General features: G+C 39.0%; 1 protein-coding gene across 1 annotated transcript in view; it reads left to right on the plus strand.

Annotated features, from left to right (window-relative positions):
* The window catches only part of SLC49A4 (solute carrier family 49 member 4), a 102,841-nt gene that overhangs the window by 15,466 nt on the left and 67,749 nt on the right, over positions 1 to 19,626 (plus strand). Inside the window, exon 3 of the mRNA XM_019956572.2 lies at positions 15,859 to 16,124. Within this exon, the coding sequence (XP_019812131.2) occupies positions 15,859 to 16,124 (266 nt within the window). The remainder of the gene's footprint in view (positions 1 to 15,858; positions 16,125 to 19,626) is intronic.

A 19,626-nucleotide genomic window follows, 5' to 3' on the forward strand; every position in this document is an offset into this window, starting at 1 on the left:
GTAGTAGAGCCTGAAGTCAGGTAGGTTGATTCCTCCAGTTCCGTTCTTCTTTCTCAAGATTGCTTTGGCTATTCGAGGATTTTTGTATTTCCATACAAATTGTGAAATTATTTGTTCTAGCTCTGTGAAGAATACCGTTGGTAGCTTGATAGGGATTGCATTGAATCTATAAATTGCTTTGGGTAATATACTCATTTTCACTATAATGATTCCTCCAATCCATGAACATGGTATATTTCTCCATCTATTAGTGTCCTCTTTGATTTCTTTCACCAGTGTTTTATAGTTTTCTATATATAGGTCTTTAGTTTCTTTAGGTAGATATATTCCTAAGTATTTTATTCTTTCCGTTGCAATGGTGAATGGAATTGTTTCCTTAATTTCTCTTTCTGTTTTCTCATTATTAGTGTATAGGAATGCAAGTGATTTCTGTGTGTTGATTTTATATCCTGCAACTTTACTATAGTCATTGATTAGTTGTAGTAATTTTCTGGTGGAGTCTTTAGGGTTTTCTATGTAGAGGATAGTGTCATCTGCAAATAGTGTGAGTTTTATTTCTTCTTTTCCAATTTGGATTCCTTTTATTTCTTTTTCTGCTCTGATTGCTGTGGCCAAAACTTCCAAAACTGTGATCCAAAAGTCTACAAGCAATAAATGCTGGAGAGGGTGTGGAGAAAAGGGAACCCTCTTACACTGTTGGTGGGAATGCAAACTAGTACAGCCACTATGGAGAACAGTGTGGAGATTCCTTAAAAAACTGGAAATAGAACTGCCTTATGATCCAGCAATCCCACTGCTGGGCATACACACTGAGGAAACCAGAAGGGAAAGAGACACGTGTGCCCCAGTGTTCATCGCAGCACTGTTTATAATAGCCAGGACATGGAAGCAACCTAGATGCCCATCAGCAGATGAATGGATAAGAAAGCAGTGGTACATATACACAATGGAGTATTACTCAGCCATTAAAAAGAATACATTTGAATCAGTTCTAATGAGGTGGATGAAACTGGAGCCTATTATACAGAGTGAAGTAAGCCAGAAAGAAAAACACCAATACAGTATACTAACACATATATATGGAATTTAGAAAGATGGTAACAATAACCCTGTGTATGAGACAGCAAAAGAGACACTGATATATAGAACAGTCTTATGGACTCTGTGGGAGAGGGAGAGGGTGGGAAGATTTGGGAGAATGGCATTGAAACATGTATAATATCATGTATGAAACGAGTTGCCAGTCCAGGTTCGATGCACGATACTGGATGCTTGGGGCTGGTGCACTGGGACGACCCAAGGGATGGTATGGGGAGGGAGGAGGGAGGAGGAAGGAGGGTTCAGGATGGAGAACACATGTATACCTGTGGTGGATTCATTTCGATATTTGGCAAAACTAATACAATATTGTAAAGTTTAAAAATAAAATAAAATTAAAAAAAAAACTGACATGTTTGCAACAATAAGACAAATGGATAATTTCCTTAGTTGAAAAGAACTCCGTCAAATCCATAAGAAAAATAGCAAGTCAGTAGGAAAATGAGTGATAGACATGAGCAAGTAATTACAGAAATTGAAATACAAATCTTAAGAAAAGATACGCAACAACTTCATCATAGTTAAAGAAAATTGAAAAAGCAACTGTATGTCTGATTATTAGCAAAGATGAAAAAGTATGATAATGTGCTGTGTTGCCTGAGGTATAGGGGAAAAAATAGGTGTTACAAGTAATTTGGAGAATTCTATTTAGAGGGCATTTTTATAGTATTTATTAAATTAAAAATGTACATGTCCTTTAACCCAATAGTTGTCCTTCTAGAAAATTAGCCCACATATAAAGCTATATCATTTTGGAAGGACAGTCATGTTTGTGTGGTTTTGCTTGTAATAGCAAAATGCTGTTTACAACCCAAATGTCTTCAGCAGAGGGGTAGTGATGATGAAGTATACAGTGAAATAGTACGTAGCTGTGAAAGGGGAGTAAAAGTTCTGTTAAGTGCTGATTTGGAAATATTTCCAAGATATATTGTTGAGTTTGAGAAAAGACAAAGTTATAATATTATGTTTAATATATTCCTACTTAGAAAAAAAGTGGGAGGGATGTATTTGTCCAGGACTGTTGCTGAAAGAAACCATTACTGTTGGTTGTTTCTAAGGAGGAAGCCTGGGAACCTAGAAGTCTGCGGTGGAAAGGAGAGTTACTTTTTATTTTATACTCTTAACTCTGCTTGAGAATATCTTTACCTTGTGCTAATCTTACGTTTTGGAGTGAAAACACTAAGAGAATCTAAAATGATCACATCAGATCTTCAATAATGAGAATAAGAGAAAGAAAGATAAGAGACTGCTTTTCTGAGTGTGAAAACAATGAAAGAAATCACAAGGGAAAGATGTGTAGATTTGATTATATAAACCCTGAACCCTCATGCTTCTAAGATAAGTTGTAAAATTAAAATACAAACTAGCAAAAATATGTGTTGTAAATATATCTAACCTAAAATAATATTAAAAGTATAAGCACTTATGAAAGAAAATGGACATAATACATATACTTAACAAATGTTGGTTCCTAGATTTCATTATTTAAATCAAAACTTGGGAGTCAACTTTTATTGACAGTCTATTTATTTGTAAAGGATAGGCTAAGCTGTGTAAAAAGATAAAAAATACACAAGTTCAATAAATAAATTTATTTTTCTCCTAAAGAACAGTCTGAAAGATAATGGGCTGCCCCAGACCAGGTAGGCAGCTCTGTTCCAGGGACTCAAGTTCCTTTTCTGTTGTTCTAACATCCCCTGTGGTAATATTCCTGTCCAGGTGGTCAAAGCTGACTCATTATCATGCTTTCATTCCAGTCCACAGGAAGGAAAAATAGGACGTCCAGGGCAAGTGACTACGTCTTTAGGTGTTGACCAGGAAGCTGTATGTATCAATTCTAATCACACCCCACTGGTACAGACTTAGTCATATGGCCACACCTGTCTGCAAGAGGAGCTAGACATGTAGCTCAGCAGCCATGCCCCCAGTTAAAATGCAAGGATGCTAAAGAAAAAAAAAAAAGATACAGCTATCACAGGACTGGAAAAGGTCAGTTTTCATTCCAATCCCTAAGAAAGGCAACGCCAAAGAATGCTCAAACTACCGCACAGTTGCACTCATCTCACATGCTAGTTGAAGAAGGCAATGGCACCCCACTCCAGTACTCTTGCCTGGAAAATCCCATGGATGGAGGAGCCTGGTAGGCTGCAGTCCATGGGGTCGCTAAGAGTCAGACATGACTGAGTGACTTCACTTTCATTTTCCACTTTCATGCATTGGAGAAGGAAATGGCAACCCACTCCAGTATTCTTGCCTGGAGAATCCCAGGGATGGGGAAGCCTGGTGGGCTGCTGTCTATTGGGTCTCACAGAGTCAGACACGACTGAAGCGACTTAGCAGCAGCCGCAGCGCACACTAGTAAAGTAATGCTCAAAATTCTCCAAGCCAGGCTTCAACAATACATGAACGATGAACTTCCAGATGTTCAAGCTGGTTTTAGAAGAGGCAGAGGAACCAGAGATCAAATTGCCAACATTCGTTCGATCATCAAAAAAGTGAGAAAGTTCCAGAAAAAAAATCCATTTCTGCTTTATTGACTGTGCCAGAGCCTTTGACTGTGTGGATCACAATAAACTATGGAAAATTCTTAAAGAGATGGGAATACCAGACCACCTGACCTGCCTCCTGAGAAATCTGTATGCAGGTCAGAAAGCAACAGTTAGAACTGGACATGGAACAACAGACTGGTTCCAAATAGGAAAAGGAGTACGTGAAGGCTGTATATTGTCACCTTGCTTATTTAACTTATATGCAGAGTACATCATGAGAAACACTGGGCTGGAGGAAGCACAGGCTGGAATCAAGATTGCTAGGAGAAATATCAATAACCTTAGATATGCAGATGACACCACCCTTATGGCAGAAAGTGAAGAAGAACTAAAGAACCTCTTGATGAAAGTGAAAGAGGAGAGTGAAAAAGTTGGCTTAAAGCTCAACATTCAGAAGACAAGAATCATGGCATCCAGTCCTATCACTTCATGGCAAATAGATGGAGAAACAGTGAAAACAGTGGCAGACTTTATTTTGAGGGGGCTCCAAAATCACTGCAGATGGTGATTGCAGCCATGATAAAAAGATGCTTACTCCTTGGAAGAAAAGTTATGACCAACCTAGACAGCATATTAAAAATCAAAGACATTACTTTGCCAACAAAGGTCCATCTAGTTAAGGCTACGGTTTTCCCAGTAGTCATGTATGGATGTTGGACTATAAAGAAAGCTGAGCACTGAAGAATTGATGCTTTTGAACTGTGGTGTTGGAGAAGACTTGAGAGTCTCTTGGACTGCAAGGAGATCCAACCAGTCCATCCTAAAGGATATCAGTCCTGAATATCCATTGGAAGGACTGATGTTGAAGCTGAAACATCAATACTTAGGCCACCTGATGTGAAGAACTGACTCATTTGAAAAGACCCTGATGCCGGGAAACATTGAAGGTAGGAGGAGAAGGGGACGACAGAGGATGAGATGGTTCAATGGCATCATGGACTGAATAGACAAGAGTTTGAGTAAACTCTAGGAGATGGTGATGAACAAGGAGGTCTGGTGTGCTGCAGTCCATAGGGTCACAAAGAGTCGGACATGACTAAGTGACTGAACTGAACTGATCACAGTGTAAACAGAGATAGTGGTACAAAGCACTCAATTAAGCAGTGCTCTTCTGGGTAGGAAATCTAAGCCAGAAGCAAGTACATCCTGTTGAAGATTATGGAAGCCTCATTTTCCCCATGGAATGTCATATTTGGCTTCTTTTTGTAGAAGTGGGAGGATTTGTCCTATGTCCCATGTAACAAAGTTGGTTTGTAAATTAATTTAGGAAATAATAGCAACAACAACAACTACAAATGCATGGCTACTATAACGAAAGAAAGGGGAAATGGATGTAAAAAGACAGTTAATAGTCTCTGCTATCTAATGTCTTCATGTGCCCCCTCTGCCTATACAGAAAACATGTTCGTCCTTCCTCAAAGGAGAAAATCCACAGTTCTGTCCAGTCGCTGCATCTAGCCTGAAAACTAGAATCTCTGGCTTCTATCAGGTCTTCATGGTTCTCTGGGAGTAACTCCTTTGATTGTTCTCTGAGATTTTTGGCTTTGAGCTTGGGAAGGCTCTTTTTGGGTCCATTGTTCTTAGAGAATACACCTGCAGTTGCAACATATGCCATTCTTAGGGGCTGTGTCTTTTGTGTTTGCTGATGTTGATTTGGGGACCTCAGGATTGCTTTAGGAATCAAGCAATCTTTAAGTTTGGTAGAACCATTTTGTGGTGTCTTTGGTGACACACTTCCCTCAAACACTTAGTAGGCTTCTTCTTTACTTATATCCCAGAGAAGGCAATGGCACCCCACTCCAGTACTCTTGTCTGGAAAATCCCATGGATGGAGGAGCCTGGTGGGCTGCAGTCCGTGGGGTCTCACAGAGTCGGACACGACTGAAGCGACTTAGCAGCAGCAACAGCTACTTATATCCAGTAGGTTCATGTAAATGTAGCCACACCCAAAGATTTTTACTTAAGGCTATGGTTCTTACTCCTGCTGAATCTCCTTTCCTATACGCCTTTTGTGCTCAGCTTATCCCTTTCCCCTCAATTTCATGGTGGCTACGTGGATGCCGTCTGTAAAAAGTTAGGCCTGGGTTGGAAAATAACACCTTTAATTCGATCTTTGCTGCTAGACAGGCTCTGAAAGACATTATTTCCTGCCATTTAAAGATACAGAAGTAACCTGAGGCTTCAAATTCCTAGATTCTCATAAATTTGGATAGCAGGCCTTGGGCAAAGAGAAACTGTCTTAGCAGAGCTCTTGTCCCTTCTGTCTATGCTGGCAAACCAGCCAACACTTGTTTGCCTCCGCCTCTCTTGTGGTGCCATCCTAAAATCAGCAAGAGGTGGGAAACAGAGTAGTCTTCTGATATTTTTCACCCAGTTCTAGGTAATCACAAGCAGTGGTTTTGCTGTATCTCACAAATCACCTGCCTTTTCGGCCTGCAGCCTAACCACTAAGCCAGTGCCAAATATGTTATGCCTTTCCAAATGCAAAATCCTATTCTGCAGCTAATTTCTCAATCAAGGAACAGTTAAGCTGTTATAATGAGGTGTCTCAAAATATAGTAAGTCAAACAAGATAGTATTTCTTTCTAATGTGATAGTCCAGAGTTGGCAGGGAGGCCTAGGCATAGGCAGCTCTGTCCTACAAAGGGACCTAAGTTCCTTTATCTTGTTGCTCCCCTAGGGAGATGACCTTAGCAGGACAGTCCAGAGCAATGCATCAGCACTGTAGTCACATTTCATCCTATATGAAGACGGAGAGGGGGACCAGGGAGAGCATTTTGTTCTCATGGGAGTGACCTTGAAATCCTCCTACTCTCATCACATTGGCCCAGACTTGGTAATAAGGCCCCACCTCGCTGCAAGGGGAGCTTGGAAATGCAGACTGTAACTTACCCTAGCACAAACTTGGGGTGTTCTGTACCTAAAAGGAAATTAGAAATAGTTTATTGTCTCTACCACAGGCAATCTGGCTGTCTATTTAGGAGAAAAAGATCATATTAGATCCTCATTTCATACCACGCACCAAAATAAATTCAGATGAACTAAATGGTTAAATATTTAATTGAAAAACAACATATAGGAATATTTATCTGATCTCTACATAGAAATTTTTTTTCTAAAGTATGAAAAACAGAGGAAAATTATAAAGAGAAAAGTTGATAGATGTGGCCATTTATTAATTATTAAGTGTAAACACTCAAGTCTCTTATATAAAATGGTATAGAACAGCCTGCCTTCCATATCTGGCATGCAGAACTTGTGAATAGACAGGGCCAACTGTATTAATGTTTTGTTGGATTGCCCAACTTTGTGTTGCTGAAATGTGCTAGGAGCTCTCTTTTATGTTTGTTCAAATAAAGCATACGTTTATCCACCATAAAAAAATTAAATGTACAGATTGTTAAGCTTAAAACAGAATTGGCCAAAAGGAAAAATATTTGTCAAAATAAAGGCAAGAACAGGTAAATAAATATATATAAATATATTAAGCACTCATTCAAAATAAGAAAAATTGTAGTATACCAATGGAAAAAAAGAACAGTAGTCAAAAAAGAAATACAGATTAAAATAAGGAGTTGCCTTTTGGCCTTACCAAGTGTGGTAGGCAGAATAATGACCCCATCCCCCAAAGATGTCCACCTTCTAATACCCAGAACCTGTGAATGTATTCTGTTACATGGCAAAGGAGAGCTTCAATTATAGATGGGATTAGGTTTGGTAATCATCTGACCCTAAAATAGGAAGAGTATCCTGGGTTATCCAGGTGTGCCCAGTGTAATCATAAAAGCCCTTAAATAAGAGATAGAAGAGGATGTCAGAGAGATGCAATGTGAAAAGAACTCAAATCCCTGTTGCTGGCTTTGAAGATACAGGAAGGGGGCCAGGAACCAAGGAAAGCTGGCATCTGGCAGAAGCTGATAGAGGCAAGGAAGCAAATTCTTCTCCAGAGCCTCCAGAAGGGAACACAGCCATGCCACACTTTGACTTTAGCTCAGTGAGACCCCTGTTGGACTCCTGATTTACAGAACTGTAAGAGAATAAATGAGTCTTGTCTTAAAACCACTAAATTTGTGGTAATTTGTTAAAACATCAATAGAAGACTAACACACCAAATTTGTGTGTGTGGGTATTGTTTATTTTTCTATTAAAATTGAAAAAAAATATTTTTATTTTTATGTGCATATTTTTAAAATATGGGTACTCGGTGCTGGTGGGACAGACACTGCTGACCACTGTTGATGGGAATGTAAATTACTTCAGACTATTCTGAAATACAACTTTGGAGTATATTTCATAAGGGGCTTCCCTGTTGGCTCTGAAGAATCCCTCTGCCAGTGTAGGAGACAGTTTCAATCCCTGGGTCGGGAAGATCCCCTGGAGAAGGGAATGGCCACCCACTCCAGAATTCTTGCCTGGAAAATTCCATGGACAGAGGAGCCTGGTGAGCTACAGTCCATAGGGTTGCAAAAGAGTTGGACACAACTTAGCGACTAAACAACAAGAAAATCTTCATACCCTCCAACCTGTTGAGCCTAAGGAAACAATTTGGAAATGGCAAATATTTTCATACAGAGATTATCACAACTGCACTATTAATATTAGCAAATAAGTAACAAACATTAGGAAAATGTCAAGTGAGTTTTCGTACATCTGTATGATACACTATCAATGGAGCCATTAACAATCATGATTGTAAAGAATGAAATGAAAAAATGCTTATGTAGAGTATAAAGTTAAAATGATTTAGTACATAAAACTGTATTTTCAATATAATATCTATGATTACCTGTGCCTAAGTCTTAAGTGGGAGATGCATTTAAAAAAGGAAAAAAAAAGACTGAAAAATCAAGATTAGTAGTGATTATGTGAGTTACTGAATTATTGAACGTATGGATTCTTTTCTTCTCTATACACTTATTTAGTATACTTTTAAACTAAGAGAATAAAATAAAAGTTATGAGACAAGGAAAATGTTATGAGCCCAAGTAGGGGGAAGTAGTAGGTCTCTCAGACCAGGGCTAAGTCCGTTTTTCCCCCATGCCTTGCTGAGAGATTATCGTATTTGGCCTTAATAATAATCCTGTGAAATAAAGTACCTTTTGGGAAATTGAAACAGAAAGAGAGTAAGTGGTTCACCAAAGATTATACAGTTAATAAATTTAGCTAAGGCTAGAAGATGTCTTTTGATATCTAACCAATATTCTTTTTTATCGTGTGTTTTTATGAACTTTCTATAACTGTTCGTGAGAAGTTATTATTATAAGCTTCTTTAGGGCCAAGACTTTAGTATTTATTTTTATATTACCTTTAATGTCTATCTGAAGATGCCTTGACCATAGTAGATGTGCAGTAGATACTTTTAATTGACTCATAACTGGCCAAAATTACTAAAGGGTACAAAAGGGAAATAGATTTTCATAAAAGAAACTGAGGCTATGGTAAAAATCTTAAGAAAGCCCATTCTTTTTCACCATTTCACTCTGTTTCTCCCTTCCTTTCTTTTTCCTGTAATTAATTCATAACATCTCTGACCTTTTTTATTATCTTCTTACACTAATAAAGGAAAGCTATTACTAGCACTTTGAACCATTGTCAATATCCAGGAAATTCTTTAACACAAGAGTTTATTCTCATGAAAGATGATTAAGAATTGGAAGTTGAGAGAAAGCTTCTGAACCACTGGCATGTTAAGTGTTAGAGATGAGTATTTTTATGGATTCTAAATCATAAAAATGCATTGAATTTAAGTTAAGAGTACTGGACTTAACGGTAAGGAAATAGCTGCTCAGTTTCTAAAATGTTGACTCTTTAATGTTATCCCCAGTGCTAGTTATGATTCTCTGCACATAATAAAAATATGCTAGCTACTGCATGCCTTTTGGAGAAGGCAATGGCACCCCACTCCAGTACTTTTGCCTGGAAAATCCCATGGACGGAGGAGCCTGGTAGGCTGCAGTCCATGGGGTCGCTAGAGTCAGACACGACTGAGCGACTTCACTTTCACTTTTTACTTTCATGCATTGGAGAAGGAAATGGCAACCCACTCCAGTGTTCTTGCCTGGAGAATCCCAGGGGGAGCCTGGTGGGCTGCCGTCTCTGGGGTCGCACAGAGTCGGACACGACTGAAGTGACTTAGCAGCAGCAGCAGCAGCATGCCTTTAGATCTGAGAACCTTGGGTTATTTCAATAATCAATGATTTTTATCATCACTGTTAGTTACAGAGAACCTTCAGAATGAGGCCATGTGGAAGAGTAGAAAGATTCGTGGACTGATGAAATCAGGTTTAATTTTGATTTCTGGTCTTGTCTTAACCATTAGCTAGTATGACTTTGGAACTCCCCCCACTAATACTTTCTGGAGAAAGAATGTTATAAATAAGTTATAAAATAAGTGTGATTTAAAATATATTATTAGCTTTTCTGGAACTCAGGGTTTTTTTTATAAAATGAAGAGGATAGGTTATCTTGCTGAGGTTTGAAGTCTCTTCCAACTATAAAAATTCTAATTCTGAAACATCATATTATTCTAAGTAGAAAATAATTTAAGAATCCTAGGTATTTGTTCCAGAATGTCAGAAAGCAGAAGATTGGGATGCAAAATATCATTACATACAAGCTAAAATGTCGAGTTTGTGAGAAAACGTTAACTTAGAGGTCTTCAGTTTGAACTTTAGCTGTTGGCATTTCTTTGAAAAGCTATAGTATATTGAATCATATGAAAAGGAATACAGCTGTGCATAAATGCTACACCATGTCCCTCTGAGCCCCAGCCTCTCCACAACAGGAGCAGTGTTTGATGTGCACAGGACCAAGGCAAACAGCCCAGCCATGGCAGGGGTCCCCAGGCTCAGCAGTACTGATGCTGCTGGACTGCTAGCCCACTTCCTGGCCTTTACCACCCGATTCTACCAGTGCTGGAGAAACTCCCAAAGCTCTGATCTAATCTTCTCAGCCCACTAGGAAATTCCCCTGTTTTCCACCTGGCCTGTGGGGAAGGCACAAACTAGGCCTCAAGTAGGCAGAAGCTAGGTAAAGAGAACAAAATTGACAAGAAAAAAGACCTGAGAAAGAAGGGAAGAAAAGGAAGTTTGGTGGGCTAGGGGGAGAGATGAGAGGGAGTAAATTAAGGGGCCAGTGAGAGGAGACTGGGATGAAGGAAAGCCTTGCACAACTGTCACAGCTTGAGCTGCAGAGGTCAGGACACCTGCAGCCTCCTAACCAATGTATGACTACCCATCTTCATCAGGCGCAGAGTTTCAGGTGAGGAAGCCAGGGTTAGACCCCTCGAATTAACCAGTCCGCTTCCTTCAGAAGCTCCCTTATGCTCCCGAGCTTATTGCCCAGGAGACAAAACTACGTCCTCGTTCTGCTAATTTCTGCCTGCCCTCCTGTGGTGCACGACACTTGAGACAGTGCTGAAGCCTTGACCTTGCTCTTACCGCCCTCAGTGTCTTTTTCCAAAAGTTTTGTTTCCCAAATTTGGGGGAAATTTTGTTTTTTGTTTTGCTGACTATAAGCTTTTTAAAACCTAAAAGTGGAACTGATGTGATGTATGTGGTAGAACCTTGTGAGGTTTGAACCGCGTGATCCCAGTTCCTTGTTCTTGGATCCTAGAGAACATCCCCACTCTCTTCTCACTCTGGGGAGTTTAGAAACCAGAGTCCTGACCCACAAGGAACTTAGCTGATAACTGCAAAACAAAACTAAAGCACATAGTGGTGATCCAGAAAAATTAACATTAAGTTATGATATCTACTTAACAGAAAATTGTGGATAACACCTCTTTTGTTTTTCTGTGTTTTTTTTAACACCCAACTCAGATCAATAGTTACAAATTTCTGAAAGCCATCTTCTTTCAGGAGTGCCTTGAAAGCTTTAGGACAATCACAACAAGTTGCATTTCTCTCTCAGCACATGAAGGCAGAGAGACTTTTCTGTTCAGACTGTTCATTTGAGCTGCGTGTTTTTCCTTTTCACACTGTTAAGCTTATGTACCTAATTCTTGTTCTGGCATCTGTTTTTAACAACTGTAATGAAGAGTCTAAATGTAAATTTCCATTTTCTTACACGTCTGACTTCCATCCTCAACAGTCTGCTAAAACTGCCTCTGCTCAGATCATGGAAGACCTCCTTGTTACCGAGGAGCTTATGTTTCAGTTAAACCCTCTTTCTGTTTGATTTAAAACCATTGGCCCCTCACTTTCCACTTTTTTAAACCCTTTTCTTAGTTACTATGACACCAGCCTTTCTTGCTTTTCATTTTTTTTCTACCTCTGTAATTGCTCCTTCTCAATCGTCTTTCTAGACTCCTCTTCCTCTGACTGTTTAAAAGTGATGGTTCTCCAGAGTTTCTTCCTCAACCCCATCATATGTCTCATCTCAGACCTCTTTCCTTAGCCTGTGACCTGTAGTCAAGCACTTACTGGACATTTTTACAGAATTATGAATGTCACCCCCCACATCTAGTCATTCACGTAACCATACCTATTGTACCACCACAACAGCCCTCCGAACCATCCCTTTTCTGTACCCACTGTTGTTGCCAGTGCCAGCAAACCCTTGCCCTAGACTCCATGCCTGAGGGGATTCTACTCTGGATTTCCTTCAGCTTTGCCATTCCCTATGTGGTGAGGAGTCTGTAGGGCCAAAGAGGCGTGTCTGCCCTGCCCCTCAGCACTTTCTAGCTACACAAGACCCCAGCAGTCCCTGCACTGCCTCTTTCCCAGGTCTGTTCTTCTGAGGATGAACTGCATCCCTGGGTGTGCTCCCTGGGCCCAAAGGGTAGCTAAGGGGCAGCTGTTTGGAAGAGGATAGATGGAGCTTGGATGGGATTGGACCTTCAGGTCCATGTGCGAATATTATGAAGCTCCTGTGTTGTAGACCAGAGTCAGAGGTCAGAGGACAAGGAAGGCGGACCACTTGCCTTACTCTCGTCACAGGCCTGACAAGCTTACTAGTTATTGCCTTATTTTTCTTTATATTCCTGATATAGTGCTGGTAAGTGACTTCAGCTACTCTACTTAAAGAGTTTTAACTTTAATTTTAAATTCCCATCCACCTATTGCTATCACAGTCCCTACCCAATACACAATGAATACTCAGTACATATTGGTTGAATGAATTAAACAACACACAGTTTGTATTGAAGAATTTATAATTATTTCCTCTTCTTAATTGTCATTTTTAAAGAATTTATGGTAATGTTTTGTATGATTTTATTATGTCTTAGGGTCAGCACTTTTTCAGGAAAAAACATACCTCTAATTTTGCATTACTATTAAATGGAAAAACTATATATATGTGTGTGTGTGTATATATATATGTAACAATTTTATTTCTAAATATATTTTTACAAACAAATTAACTTCTTAAAATAGGGTAAGTTAATGGTAGGTGACAGAAACCTATGTCAGACAAACATGAAAATCTTTACATTACAGATTGGTGTTGTGCCGTGGTCACCAGATGGCAGTGCTTATAACCAATTAGTAAGTGACAAGTCCTGAGGGGTTGTAGGATACAAATTCAGGAAGGAAGAGAACTAAGTTCTGGAAGATTTAAATATGCTGGGAAGAGCAGGGACTGGATTTCCCTGCCAGATTTCCCACGAATTCAGAAGATAACCCCCAATCCTGTAGGTTCCAGTTCTCCTACTGAACTCATTTATGAGGAGTGCATTTATGTATGATGACTTTTAATGCAAAAAAAAAAACACAAAAAATAACACACAAAAAAGCACACAATTATTTAAATTAGAATAATTTTTAAAGACCAAATCAGCATGTTTTTCACTGTAATTTTTCACTTGATAATCCATGTTGTAGATGCACAAAGACCCCAGCAATCCCAAGTTTGGTGACCTTTTAGACTTATATGCCATCTGAATTGTCCTTAGTACCATACGACTTTAGCAAGTATACTTGTGTTAGAAATATCCAGATCTGTGCATTGAGTAAACTGGACTAGGATGGTCCTCATATTATCTCAAGCTCACATGTTCTATGACACGTACATTTGCTGCTTGGAAAATAATCTTTTCATGATTCCACTGAGAGGTAGCAAAAGCTGAGCCATGGCAATTATTTGAGTTTTACACCTTAATTTTCAGGATGCATTCTGTTTTATCAAGTGGTTTTTAAAAAATATTTCTTTATTTGTTTGGCTGCACTGGGTCTTAGTTCTGGCACACAGGATCTTGAGTTTCGGCCTGTGAACTCCTGGCTGTGGCATATGGGATCTAGTTCCCTGACCAGGGACTGAGCCTGGTTCCCCTGAGTTGGGGTCACCAGGCAAGTGTTTTTTTTTTTTTTTTTTTTCGATATCTTTCCATGTTCTCCTTCCACTCTTAACATATTTAGGCATAATAAGACTTGCTCATTCCAATGCTTCTCCTTCTAGATGGGATGAGTCTTTCAGGAACACCTCATTAAAGGTGTTAAATATCACAGTAGCTGCCATTATGAGCCATCATGCATTGTTTGACTGTTGTACCGTCACGAGTCATGATTAAGGGAGTCATGATTAAAACCACTTAATGACAGTGTTTCAAGAATATTTCTATGATGAAATTGCTGTGTGACAGCTGAGGATCCTCTGGCATTTGGAGGAGGTATTTGGTTTATAAACAGTTTAATTGTGTTTGTCATTTAGAAAATAGTTCCCCTTACATGAACATATTTTTAAATGTCTTTGGTTCCCTAAATTTAGTAATATTAATGATTCTGGAAGCTATTTTGCCTTCAAATAACTTTTCCAACACGTACAAAGGTTTGAGCAGACGTAATTCACATATTCTACTTCCCACTCACTTATGCTTCTACATTAAGAGCCCTACTTTTACCCACATGCCTGTTTATTTTCCCTTCTACATTCAAAAAACTTTTATCAAGGTGGTACTTGTTAAAAGGAAGATTTGACACCTACATGGTGGTTAAAAAGCAAAAGGAGCAGAAAGAAAAAGTAGTATCATATATATGACATGTATACTGTTCCTTTCATTTCCTTTACCTCCAAAGCAGAAGAGGTTGACTCACTTCCCTTTTTTGGTCTGTGCTTTTTGAACTTCTGACTTCTTTTCTCCTTCAAGGCTACTTTTGAATGTGAATGTTTGTGGTGGGGGTGGAAAAAGAAATGTGGGAAAAGGGTTTTCAGGTTCCGTGTTCATCAGGGAACAGGACAGAGCGCTGAACAGAATATGGTAATGAGGAAGGGTGAGCTCAAGAACAAATGAAATGGAAGCAAGGAACTACTCTTCACTAAGCCTTGCAATTAAAGTCTGAGACTGGAAAGGACCTAGGGATCTGTAATTATAGTACCTTCACCTAACAAATACTCACGGCATGCAGACTGAAATTAAACTAATCTCTTCATTTTATGGGAGAAGGAATGGAATCCCACAAAGACATATTACCCAGGAGCATTAAAGTAGTGAGGTGCAGACCAAATCCTCTGATTCCTTGACCAGTTCCTCTTCCATTAGAAGATTCTTTAATGTTTATTTTTCCTTTTTTTGTATTTCCGTTATCCTGCAGAGAGTAGATGTGAAATGTTGAGCTCATTTGTGTTATTTGTAGGGCTGGAGGCACTTCCTAGGTTTCTATAAGTGGCGGTCTCAGAGGATATGGAATTGGGAGTCAGACCTAGGTCTGAATCTTAGCTTTGCCTGTTAGCACTTGGGCAAGTTTTTTCATGTTTCCAAGCCAAAGCTTTCACATTTCAGTAAATGGAGATGATAATATCTTGCACATTATGTTGTGATAATAAGTAAAACAAGGTTACTGAAAGTATTTACTTTGGTACATGGCACAGATCACAGGCTTCAGTAAGTATTTGTGAAATGACTAAGGGGTGACCATCAGTGTATTAGGGTTATATGCAGTTGTTGGTGTGTTTGTGGCTTTCCAGGTGGCGCTAGTGGTAAAGAACCTGCTTGCCAGTGCAGAAGACGTAAAAGATACAGGTTCCATTTCTGGGCCAGAAAGATCCCCTGGAGGAGGAAATGGCAACCCACTCCAGTATTCTTGCCTGGAGAATCAGATTGGTGTATTTGATTTCCCTCGCAGAGAGTCACCATACTTTACCTTTCGGGTGTCTCTTGTTCTTTATAGATATGTATTCTTATTGCTGTAGTAAACACTGTTGGCTAACTTCTTTTTGTCTAGAAGATGCCTATTTTAGCTGCCTCACAGCCTTTTAATTTGTTTGATTCCAGACTAATCCATGGAGGACAGCTGTTAAATGGATTGGCAGGTCCAACTGTAATGAACGCAGCTCCATTCCTGTCCACAACATGGTTCTCTGCAGACGAGCGGGCCACTGCCACAGCTATCGCGTCGATGCTCAGCTACCTCGGGGGAGCTTGTGCGTTTTTAGTTGGACCGCTTGTCGTCCCAGCTCCCAATGGGACAGCACCTCTTCTTGCTTCAGAGAATAGCAGGACCCACATTAAAGATCTCATAGAGACTGTATTATACGCAGGTATTTTAAACCTTATTTTCTTCCTGTTATATTTTGTCTTTTATCCCTGGCATTTTCACTCTACTTTTTGTATACCAGATCACTTCTTATAAAATAGAGGACTGCTGCTGCTGCTGCTGCTAAGTCGCTTCAGTCGTGTCCGACTCTGTGCGACCCCATAGATGGAAGCCCACCAGGCTCCCCCATCCCTGGGATTCTCCAGGCAAGAACACTGGAGTAGGTTGCCATTTCCTTCTCCAGCACATGAAACTGAAAAGTGAAAGTGAAGTCGCTCAGTCATATCTGACTCTTAGTGACCCCATGGACTACAGCCCACCAGGCTCCTCCATCCATGGGATTTTTCAGGCAAGAGTACTGGAGTGGGGTGCCATTTCCAACTAATCCATACATATTCATATGTGTGCTTCCCTTTCATATAGTATGGAGATGCCTATTTAAAACTTACCCTTTCTAGGAAGTGTAGTAAGTTTAAAATGTATTATTGCTACATGAAAGGTTATTTCTTAACTTTACTCTTCCCATCCGTTTACAGTTAAGAACTGTATAACGCCTTGTCTAGTGTCTTCTAGATATCGTGTAAAAAACTGAACATAACAATCTATGATACATATTTGTTAAGCCTCTATCTGTAGGTGTTAAGTCCATTTTCTCCCTGTAGTTTCCTGTTGTTGGCCATGTTCTCTAACTTCATAAACGTAGATCACCCATGATTTTCATTTCCTACTCTCTGTATGTTTATTCTATTAATAAGGGATGTTGACCTTTTCAAAACATTTTCTAGGTCCTTTCTCTTTATTTTAGACTCAAGCCCTAGTCCACTCTTAAATCTTAAGTATATTGCCTCTCCCCGTAGACCTGTTCATTATTTCTTTCTGTATTCAGAACACTTTTTGTAAGTGTTTCACTATGTACCAAACACCATGGTAAGCACTGGGAATTGACAAGATGACTGATGAGATCATTACAATACAAATAAGGATATACAGAGCTTGGGAAGCCTAACTGACCTGGCTTTGGAGAGAAGTTGAAGAGTCAGGGAAGACTTTACTAGGAATGTGATAATTAAAGCTAAGAACTTCACAGGTGTTCACTGAATGTTCACGTGGGTTAAGGTGTCCCTCATAGAAGGGCAGACAAGGTATATGAGAGCTCAGTATGTCCAGGGAACTGCATGTAATTTTGTATGGCAAGAGTAGTGTGAGTATGTGTTTGGGTGTAGGTAGCAAGTGACAGAAAATGAGACTGAAAAGGTAAAGGAGCAGATTATGATGAACTTCGTATTAGTTCATGTATTTGCTCATTAATTTAACAAATATATTTTGAGCTCCTATCTATCTTTAAGTGTTCTAGGCACTGAGGTAAACATAGTTCCTGCCCAGACAGAACTTAGTGTCGCAAAGCATATAGACAAACAAGCAGTTGTAAAACAAGGTGCTAGGGGCTAAAATGAAAGACCTACAATTGCTTTGATTGCTCAGAGGAGAAGCACCTAACCAGATTCTGGAGGTCGAATAGAAGTTCCTGAAGGCACATAATCTAATTTGGAACCTACGGAATGAGAGAGCGTTAGCCAAATATAATGGGGAGAAGGAAGAACAGATTAGAGAGAGAGAACCATGGAGGAGAAACCTCCAGTAAGAGGGGAGAGCCTGCTACAATCAAGCAGCTGAAGAGTGGTGAAAGATGCAGCTAGAGAGGTAAGTCAGGCCACACAAGCCTCCTAAGCAGAGGTAAAGTGTTTGAAGTTCACCAGATTGTAGGCAGAGACCACACTCCAGGGACTTCTACACTAGAGAGCTATATGATGGAACTTATATCTCAGAAATCTGATGTGGAGGGGGTAAAAGTGAAATTAGAGGTGGTGGTGGTAAATAAAGCTCCCTGTAGACGACTCACTCCTTTTAAAGAAAGAAGCTGAAATGTAAGAATAATAAAACCAAAAGTAGGTAAAACAAATTTTGAACTTTATTTTGGTTATATCATTTCTTTTTGTTGATAGCTTAGGCAGTTGTTGTGTCTTTTAAATGACTGGATTTTAGGCACTACTGGGCATGTATTAATGCTCTACATCCTCTGGCTAATGATTCCAAGGCTGTCAAGCAGAAATCCCTATTCAAAGCTTCCAGCTATTGCTTCAGTGCTTTCATATTTTCCCATTTGTTTTCTTGAGGTAATGTCCCATGACCCTTCTTTCCATTAAAAAATAGTTTGCTTAGAATCATGACCTTAAGAGATTAATGATTCTTAAACTAAAATTATTGCAAACAAAGACATTATAAGTAAGCTGTAGACCAGTACACATAGGCACATAAGTCCTGAACAAACTACTAGCAAACCAAGTCCAGTAACATAATAAGGATTATACACCACCACCAAATGGGTTGTATTCCTGGAATACAAGTTGGTTTAACATTCAAAATCCAATTAATATAATATGTTAATAGAATAAAGGAGAAAAGCTATGTGATCGTCTTAATAGATGGGGGGGGGAAAAAAGCATTTGACAAATCCAGCACCCTTTCAAGATAAAAACATCCCCAAATTAGAAATAGACAGGAACTCCCTCAACCTAGTAATATTAGGGCATCTATGAAAAACACATAGATAAGATCACATTTAATGGTCAAAGACTAAATGCATCCCCCCCGCCCCGAGAACAGGATCAGCGAGTAAGAAAAAGAACTAAAAGTCGTCTAGATCAGAAAGGAGGAAGTAAAACTATATTTGTTGAAAATGCCATGATCTTGAATATATAAAAATCCTTTGTAAATTACTAAAAAAGACTAATAGATCTAAAACACAAATTCAGCAAAAACGAACAAGCTCATCCTAAAAAAAAAAGTTTTAGGATGCATGATTAATATATAAAAATCAACTATTTCGATACACTTGTAATGAACAGTCCAAATATGTAATTAGGAAAACAGTGCATTTGCAATAGCCTCAAAAAGAATAAAATATTCAGGAATAAATTTAACAAAATAAGCATAAAACCAGCACTCTGAAGACTATAAGGCACTGTTGGAAACAATTAAAGAAGACCTAAGGAAATGGAAAGACATCCTGTTCATGTGTTGGAAGTTTTAATATTGAAGATGGTAATACTACCCACATGTATCTACAAATTAAATGCAATCGCAATTAATATTTAGCTGCCTTTGTTACAGAAATTGACAAACATCCTAAAATTTGTATGGAAATGCAAGGGACTCAGAATAGCCAAAACAGCCTTGAAATGGAATAACATTGGAGAATTCACAATTCCCAGTTTCAAAACTTACTACAAAGCTTCACTGATCAAGACAGCATGATACTGGTATAATGACAGGCATGGTAAATCAACAGAACAGAAGTGAGATCCCAAAAAATAAACCATTACATTTATAGTGAAATGACTTTTCAACTTTTTTATTATAGTCAATTGACTTTTGACAACAGTGCCAAGCCAATTCAAAGGGAAAAGAAAAGTGATATTGGAATAACTGGATCAGTTCAGTTCAGT

Source organism: Bos indicus, chromosome 1 (assembly GCF_029378745.1).
Source record: "Bos indicus isolate NIAB-ARS_2022 breed Sahiwal x Tharparkar chromosome 1, NIAB-ARS_B.indTharparkar_mat_pri_1.0, whole genome shotgun sequence".
NCBI classification, from domain to species: Eukaryota; Metazoa; Chordata; class Mammalia; order Artiodactyla; family Bovidae; genus Bos; species Bos indicus.